The following is a 9,311-nucleotide window of genomic DNA, read 5'->3' as shown; positions in this document are numbered from 1 at the left end:
ATCGTAGAACTCCAGAACATCCATGAAGAAAGAAGAAAATGGTGGAACCAGCCCTGCCATTGCAAAGGGGAGAAAGAAGACGGACCGCCCCGGGTAGTCTGGCGCCGGGCGTCCCTCGCCCAGCGTGACTATCTCCCGGCCGGTGGCAGATTCCGGCATGAAGCGGCGCGACAGCCCAGCCTGCCTCTCGCTCACGATCCGGGAAGGCGGCAGCACGCTACCATCGAGCAGAGCGGAACCCCGTGCCATGGCGCCGGAGGAAGAGAAGATTAAGAGCGAGCGCGTGTGGCGAAGGTAGGGCACAGGAAAGAAGGAGTTAGGGCGCAAGCGGTGAAGACAAGGGGAATAATGGCGAAAGGAAGGAAACAGATCCCTTCCTCAGTGCCTTTATACTCTTGCCAACGCTGTGCCCGGCTCCTTGCTTCTCGCGCCCACTATTTCGCCCCCTCGTTTCTCGCGCCCACGCTTCCACTAATCCCATTCGCCCGCTTGCGGCGCATGAGGTGGATATGCGGTTGTGGCAGTCGAAATAGATCATATCGTGCGCGCGTTAATTACGCTCGCCGACCGAAGCGACGTTACCATATCTTCAGACGAAACGAATCGCCATGTCCAGATTCGTGTGCTACTCAAGTAATGTGGCAGTCTTGAAGAGACCGCTCATTGTTGACAGCCGAGTTACCATTGCCGATGTGCGTGGTTTGTGACCGTTGGGTTTCTGCCCAATTGTGGAGACCGGTCCCACCTGTCACCAGGTCTTAGGAGTGGCGTCACGCCCGACCGTTTCCCTTAAAGAGGGCGATCGTCCTGGCATAACGCCGGGGGCTACTGTCGGTGACATGGGATCAGGAGTATCATGACTAGAGGTTTGAGGCAGACACAATCGCACACGTGGCCTGGTACCCCCGAGGGACGTCGGGCCCGAGGGTGATGCGTTCGCCCTCCTCTTAGTCCCCCCGAGGGGGTCGGGCCGCACCCCCCTCGGCCCCGAGGGCCGAGGCGCCCCGACCCCTCGTGGGTTTTTGCTCCGCGTGTATGGGTTAGGTGAGCACAGTGGGGCTCACCTAACCACATTTATTGCGGTTTGGCTGAGCGTGTCACGCCGCATGTAACGCAGTGCAGTGCACTCGTTTATCCGGTCTGTGACCAGTCACAGACCGGTCAGATCGCGGGTTAGGTGGCGACAGGAGATCTGACGCACGCCTCGCCCCATCCCGTCAGGACGAGGGCTTCTAGGCGCTCGTCCCCAGCTGGAGCTAGCGTGTTACCTCCCAGAGATGGCACGTTAGTCCTGGTCAGATATATGCCAGGCTTCATCCTAACCATTACAGGCAAGATGTTGTGTGAAGAAGGGCGAGCATGTAGATTGCTAAGCTGACACGTGGTGGACAAGAATGACCGACGTGACTGGTCTGATACCGGTCATGTCGTCAGCAGACAGCCACGATTCCACGTCGCACCTGCTCCCGGCGAAAGTGGAGGTAGTTGTGGGCCGTCTCATCAGAAGGTGACTCGGACGACAACTATACAAATCTCCGTCCATTTATGAAAAGGGGGGGGGGGGTAAGTCCCCACAAAAAAGAGAGAAATGGTGCATGTGGTATCCCCTTAAGATATAAAAGGAGGACCTTGCCCACTGAGAGGGGGGACTGGACTTTTCCAGATTAGAAACCCAGAACAAGGGAGAGGCTGGCTGATACTTTGTAGCTCCTTCATACACAGATCTCCCAAAACACAGGAGTAGGGTATTACGCTTCTCAGCAGCCCGAACCTGTATACATCGCCCGTGTCTTGTGTGTTTCCTGTCTCGCGAGCCTTCCACATACAGAGAGCTTAGAATCTCTCCCTGAGTCCCCGGCCGAACCGGCAAAGGGGGGCCTACGCGGTCTCCCGGTGAGGAGCCCCACGCTCCGTCATATGTCATAATAAGGACACGATCCAACATGTAACATGTATTTGGTGTAATTTACTTACTGGACAATGAATTGACAAATACCCTGCAATGTGATGTCTAATTTTATCTACTTTCCTCCAATGCATAGAATTTGTAATTTAGGCAGAGTTTGATTCAGCTAGTTGGCTTAATTACTTCCTCACTTTTCAAGACTCAGGGCAATCTTTTTCTTCGCATATGACCAATTACAAATGTAATTGTCACTACATATTTCTTGCACCGGCCCAGTAGTTTCATGAGAAGTACATCTTAAATGCAAGCCATATAATTGCTTATGGGCTTTTGGCCCAGATAAGTCATAAGCGCGTGTTCGGAATAAAAGACAAGATGAGAGATTGAGATCGGTTTTATCCCACGCGCCTTTCCCTTTCTACATGCCACTCGTATAACACAAACAAAGCCTTCACATTTTGTTCATTGCTTCCCTCTCTCACATTCTCAATCGGCGAATCCTCGTGCTTGTTGGTAACCTCCCCCAAACCCTAGCCGCCACTTCCTCCCCCCCCACCCCCTTGCTTTGTGCCGAACATGGAGGGTGAACCCTCACGCCGCCTCTCTTTGCTGGACCGGTGCGACGATGGGAGCGAGGATCCGGTGGTGCCACCGCGAGTTCCCACCATCCTCAACCTCACCTCCCACCACCGTCTTGACCGATCGAAATTCCTACCATTGATCCACCCTACTCCTGCCCGCTTCATCTCTTCAACAGGATCTTCCTTCCCCCCCTACTCGGAACCACCACCTTCGGCCCCTATGCTAGAACTTGGTAGTGGCTTTGGGCCTGAAGACTTATACTCGTTCTTTCCTAATCATTTTTTCTTGATGGAATCCATCAGTCTACCACCATATGATGTTGTAGATGTGCCGCCGGTGATCCCTGTCGCACTACGGTCGGGGAGATCTAACCAGGGGCTTCCTAGCAAGCTACCGCTTATTGAGGGGCATAGGCGGTCGCATAGCGACATCCCCTTCGGGTATTCACAAGAACACCCACAAATGCCACCTGTAGCATCAGTTAAGCCGGAGGTCACAACGATCAAGGGGCACCAATTGGAGGATGTGGCGGCTGCTGCCCTCAAGGACATGGGCATACAGGCATGGAGCCCTTCTGGTAGCATAGACAAAGAAGTTAAGAGCTCCGGTGCTGGCAGCACAACCCACCATTGCCGCAGCTTGTCGGTTGACAGCTTCATGATGGGGAACCTCAACTTCGGAGTTGTTGGACAGCAGATGTCCAGCCCCCCTTTGCTAACTACAGAGGTGAATGTTGGTGGAGGTGAGCCCATTGGTAGTACTGCTTCTCCCTTTGCTGCAGAGCTTGCGAATGTGAAATTCACTGAGGATGAGAAGAAGAAGATTGTGATGGATAAATCCCTCTCAGAGATTGTCTTGACTGATCCTAGGAGGGTCAAAAGGTGTGTGAGTTTCAATCTTTGTGTACGAGACTATTTAGGGGGATTGACAGTTTGACATAGTGTTTTGGTTACTGAAAATCAACATCTTATTGTACATTTTCAGGATTCTCAACAATCGGGCATCTGCCACGAAGTCAAAGGAGAAAAAGATGAAGCACGTAGGGGAGCTTCAACGCAAATTGCAGGTGCTGCAGTCGGAAACTACTACATTAGGTGCACAAGTGACAGTGATGCAGGTATGTTTTCAAAACAAGTAATCATTTGATTAGGAGTTTTCACAACCTTAGTTACTGTTGGTGTTGTTTGTAGAGGAACAACAATGAGCTTGTATCACAGAACAATGAACTGAAAACTAGGTTGCAAGCAATGGATCAGCTAGCACAGTTGGGAGACGGTAACTTTCCTTCCTTGTTTTTCAGCATTTATTTGTTCATTTTTTTTCAAAGTAGTAATCTTGCATCTGCAAAGCATGTTGTATCGAGTATATTTCAAGAAGAAGAATGTCTTTCTTTAGAAACTACATTCATCGGGCATCGCGATAGTAATATATAGCATCTACAACTAAAATACATAGTTTGAAATTTAAAAAATTGTGCATATATTTGTACAACTGTATAACAAAATGTCTTTTATTGCTGAATGGCCGTGATTTGAGAATTATTGTTTCTTATAACAAATGTTGCTTACCATACATCAAGAACATGATTCGGATACTATAAGAGGAAAACAGTTCGCACGATTTAATATGTATGAGAGAAGGTAACATGTCAAAGAAAAACTTTACAGTTGTTTTATATATGGTAATGTCTATAATCAAAACTAAAATTGAAAGTTAAAATAGAAACAACAAACACTTCAGCAACCCAAAATATTGTATTATGCATTTTATTAATAATGGCCGTTATTTAGAGTGAAAGAAAAATAACAGGGTTGGAATAAACCTCCACTTACTCAAAATAGATGGATAGACGTCAGGCAACTTATTCCTAGCATGCCATCAAATTTATTTCCTTAACACTATTACCTAAATCGTTTAACCTTCACAATAAATGTTTTTTGTCAAGGAAAGGAGAGAACAACCTTGAATCTATAGAATTTGGCTATCTATTAGCAGCAATGAATCCCTACATACTAGGTACAAAACACCCAAGGTTTCTTAAGGAGTTTATATCAGATCTAACTTGTAGTTCCTATGATATAAAACAACAGTTCGATCATAACTTATATGTCAACCATTGTATGAAATGTATTAAAAAAATCTAATCACATTTGGGCTAAATGATGTACCAAAAGTATCAAATTGGTGGATGAAAATGGCGTTGAAAAAAAAGAGAAGTGAATGTGCTACTTTTATTATTTATCAACCCTCCCAAATCACTGTGAAACATGATACGACTCTGTCGACGGAAAGCATTCAGATATCTTTTGAGTACTGATCCTATGTTGGACATTTGTCAATCAACTATGTCAGCAGAAAGCATTCAGATATCTTGTGAGTACTGTTCCTATGTTGGACATTTGTCAATCAATAGTGAACGACATATCTGCTAATAGACTCTTAAGCTCGTTAGAAGTTAGCAGGATTTCATATACTAGATGATGCCCTGCGTATTGCTGTGGAAACTTTTATAATCTAGTTTTCCATAGATAAGAGCTAAACATTAGCCTTGACATGTGTGAGCATAAACAAAGCTTATTATAATGGTTGTAGGCTTTGTCAGCTTACGCTCTCACCAATATTTCAAGTCAAAGCACTTCAAAATAAAACTAAAAGTGTACAAAACAACATTATTACAAATGAATCTATAAGCGCAAAGGGCATGGTTGAAGATTCTATTCAACTTTACCGCTTGGACACTGAGCTAGAACAAATTAAGAGAGAGAGATGAACCTGACAGTTCAATACAACCTAATATGGGTAAGTAAAAAGTAAGAAATAAAACACAACAATTATAGAGAATCCACGCCAAAATAGTCAAAGAATACAAACTGAAAAAAAATCTGCTGAGAAACTGAAGAAAGATAATGATAAAATGATAATATATCAATCAGTAATATAATTTACAATGGAACAATTAGCATAGCACTACCTAGCATGGAGTACAGATTAGTGAAAATGTGGGACAAATCTTTTGCACCTACCTATTACGGATTTGGTACTGAATTTGAGGAATGCATCCAAGATTTGGTATTGAATTGTGGTTTCCATCATAAAAAATAAAATGGGTTTATATATTGTCTCCACAAATGGGAGATGGGCCAAGAGATGATCGTCACTGGCAATGGAAGATGTATATTATAAGTATTTCTTGTAAAGGTTATAGATGTCATGATTAATTACCATGAAAGTAAATAGGTAAGATAAAACGGCTAGCTAGTTGATTACCATCTTGTCAGCTACATGAATCCTATCTTACTATAAAGTAATCCCCCACTAACTCCTTAAGCTTAATATTCAAAGATGCCACATCATCATCCACTAATAAGATGCCACATCATCATCCACTAACAATCATCACATTTAAACATCATGCAAACATGCTATATCTTTATAGTTTTTATAATTTAAGAGCTTTTCAAATACAAATATGTTAAATTATCATCCAACATAATTCACATAATGTTTCAATGTATATCTTTTATGATATCCTATATACTTATACAGTTCATCCTCACTTAGTTAGTGCTTAAATGATTAATCTATGGTCCAAATTATATTTCTCTTTTTTTCCTCTAATTAAGTCATATCACATCAATTGTTTTTAGCCTTTAGATGATTAATCTACGGTCCAAACTATCTTTCTACTTTTTTTCTTCCATAAAGTCATACCACCTTACTTTGAATCACCATTCTACATACTATTTAAATTTAAATTATCATAAACCACATTAATTTACTTAATCTGATATTATCTAGCTATCTTACATGTTATTTTTTTTGTTATCATACTAAATTCTCGCAGCAATGCACGGGGTTTCACCTAGTAATTAGAGAATAATAAACCAGCAAGCATGTGCCTTTTGATGCGCTACACTCTAGCTGCCTGGAGGTGAGGGATGGCAATATGGGTTGGGCACCGTTCTTCTTGTATTGCATTACTCAATTTGTAGGGATTGGAAACAAATCTGGGACAACCAATGTTAATCTAGTGGCTTAAAGTAATTCAGATGATGTTGCTGCAACAGGGTTGAGAGAATTAGTATTAATTGTTGTTAGTGGGGATCAACTATATAGAGTTACTAGATGAATTCCCGTGCATTGTTGTGGGATGGTTGTGCATACAGTAATGACTTTGAAAAGATGTCACTACAAAAATAATGAAAGAAAAAAAAATCTGATGCTTAGTATTTAGAAATAAAACAACATTTACTTTGAGGTGACTTGAACTATTAAAAGAATCAAAACACTATTTATAATATTTAGAACATGAACTGCTTACGGTAGTTTTACTTTTTCTTTGTTTTTTAAAATGGATGGTTAGGACAAAATCTGTTGATGATTACTTATGCATATGTTTTATTATAAATTACTTTCGGTTGTTTCATTCATTTTTCCATGACTTCGTAGCCGTAGCTCAAACGATCATGGATATATTGCTTTATTTATTGTTTCATATTGTTCTTGCCTAGTTGGTCACGTCGTAGATTAAAATAGATCTGTATTCTATGATTTGGTACACAATTTCCATTGATTTGCAATGTGCTGTCTCATTGCACTTGCCTCATTATTTACTCAAGGATTGCCTGTCCCAGATAGTTCTGTGCACACTATGGCTCCAGTTCTGCTAACTTTGATACTCACATATTAGGCTCCCTCCTATTTGTGGGGTAGTTGGGTGGAGGAAGTAGTACTCCAAAATCCTTTATTTATATTTATGGACAAATCTTGAACCCAAAATCCCTTAAATTTTTAGAGGGAGGGACTAGTTTTTTCCTTGGGGCCTATAGCCTCTAGTTGAACGCAAGACGATAGCAAGAGATATATGGAGAGAACAAGACAAAAGTAGGATATGGTTGAGTGCCCTCTTGTTGATCGAGATCGTCTCGCAGGGCCTTCGATTATTGCGGATTGCAGACACATGTTTTCAAACTAGTAAACGGTGCATTTATTTTAAAAAAAAAACTTTATATATGAAAGTTACATTAGGAAATAAAACAAATCCATTCTTTTTGAGTTTGAAATAGTTAACACCTAATTAGTCATGCACTGATGGAGTGCCTTATCTGGTAAACAAGCCTGGTGTAAACTTGATAATAATAGAGAAAGGCATCTACGCTTTAGAATTGTTTGGGCTCTACTTTGGTGTAGAATGGTGGGCAAGCCCTTTTCTAGTATTATTACTTATTTGCAGTTAATACTCACTCTGTCCTCAGTTACTTGTCACTGTTCACCATCACTATTTCAATTTTAATCAGTAATAACTTTTAAACAACTAATTTATTGTTAATGAAAATTATATGGTTAACGGTACAACACACATTGCTAATATAATATGGTGGTATACTTTTATGTTTATCCTTTTCTTTGACAAATATTTGAAACCAGAGAAAGTACAACACTAGGCCACCTTTCTAGCACACGTGCTAAAAATATAAACTTCAAAGTGTACTAGACAAATGATTAAATGAAATTATGTCGAGCAGCCTTAATGGGAATTTTGTTTGAAGAAACACTATTATGTATGTCTCCAAATCAGCCATGAATATTATTCAGGGCGAACCTTTAGGCCCTGCTGCCATGCATTTTATGTCAGCATTTACATCAGTAAATCTGGTCCATAACATTTTTTTTGTCTACTTTTCTTAATATTTGTTGTCTACATTTCTTTGTCCAGCTCTGACTTCAAGATTGGCTGCTGAGGCCCAGCACCTAAGAGCTGTTGTTAGTGAGATCAGTGATCCAAATCTGCCAAGTGGTTCACACCAACAACTGAGCTCTGACATCGACCAACTGCAGCAGCTGCTTACACAGAGGCAGACATCACAAATCCAGCATAATCAGCCACAATAAACTGTGGAACTTTTAGGGTGATTTCTCATAAGAGACTTTTGAAAGGGTTATTGCATATTATATTTTGCTAAATGATGGGTAATAACTTTTTATTAAGATAATGGAACAAAATCCGACCTTTGCTCAATGAGCTACAACCAATTATTACATAAAATTGCTCAAAAGCAATCACGCACCAAAGAGTTCACAAAAACACACCAAATTTAACAAAACGTAAGAACAACTAATAGGCATCAACACAAAATAAAGAACCCACAATTTATTGAATCCTATTTGTAAACCTCCACCAAAGATAGCGAAAAGCTGCATTTCCGTTGACTCAAGTTTATGACATGCATTATTTATTAGCTAGCTTGATGTCATCACACCTTTGTAGTTACTTTTCTTTGTTGCACATCATTTTTTAGACAAAAATGTAATTGCAATTATACTAGTGAACTAAGTATACACAACTTCTGAAAGACAGGCATAATCACGGTTTCGGATCAGTCATTTCCAATTTGCATCCTTTCACAAGTGTAGGGGCACTAAGGTATTGTTAAAAACTTAGACGAAACTTTTTCTTCACGTCTGACTAATGAAAGTACATCTAGGCCCCTAATTATTTTGGGTTAATTGGATTCATGCCATTGCAAATATGCCGATTCAGATAAATACAATTATAATTCGTCTATTCGTATCCATGACATTCGAAATCGCACTAAATTGAAACCATGTCATCGCTGTCACGTTTTCTGTATCAAAATACTCCTAGACATATGACCCACATGTTAGTTCCATCTTCTTCCTCCATCCTCCCCTCTTCTTTCTTCCAAATCTCTCTCTTCCTCGTCATTGCTGGAGCAGGAGGTAGAGCAGTGGTGTGTTACGATCCCTCTTGACCTCCATCAATCAACAGCAAGGAGAAGGGAAATACTCCAATTCCAACACA

At 41.3% G+C, this 9,311-nt stretch overlaps 1 protein-coding gene across 1 annotated transcript; it reads left to right on the top strand.

The window, feature by feature from the left end:
• The first annotated feature begins 2,375 nt into the window (after positions 1 to 2,375).
• On the top strand, positions 2,376 to 8,505 carry LOC107275813 (bZIP transcription factor 30). The gene is made up of 4 exons (XM_015779789.3): positions 2,376 to 3,369; positions 3,473 to 3,605; positions 3,679 to 3,763; positions 8,205 to 8,505. The coding sequence occupies exons 1-4, from the start codon at positions 2,483 to 2,485 to the stop codon at positions 8,378 to 8,380; spliced, it is 1,281 nt and encodes a 426-aa protein (XP_015635275.1). The 5' UTR covers positions 2,376 to 2,482; the 3' UTR covers positions 8,381 to 8,505.
• The last annotated feature ends 806 nt before the right edge of the window (positions 8,506 to 9,311 follow it).

This window comes from Oryza sativa, chromosome 4 (genome assembly GCF_034140825.1).
Source record: "Oryza sativa Japonica Group chromosome 4, ASM3414082v1".
Taxonomy (NCBI): Eukaryota; Viridiplantae; Streptophyta; class Magnoliopsida; order Poales; family Poaceae; genus Oryza; species Oryza sativa.
This window is presented reverse-complemented; position numbering and strand designations above follow the sequence as displayed.

Excerpts from the sequence above, each read along its gene's own strand:
- LOC107275813 (XM_015779789.3), top strand. The coding sequence starts at position 2,483 with ATGGAGGGTGAACCCTCACGCCGCCTCTCTTTGCTGGACCGGTGCGAC. Across the intron at positions 3,370-3,472 it reads GATCCTAGGAGGGTCAAAAG|GATTCTCAACAATCGGGCAT; the intron begins GTGTGTGAGTTT and ends GTACATTTTCAG. Across the intron at positions 3,606-3,678 it reads CACAAGTGACAGTGATGCAG|AGGAACAACAATGAGCTTGT; the intron begins GTATGTTTTCAA and ends TGTTGTTTGTAG.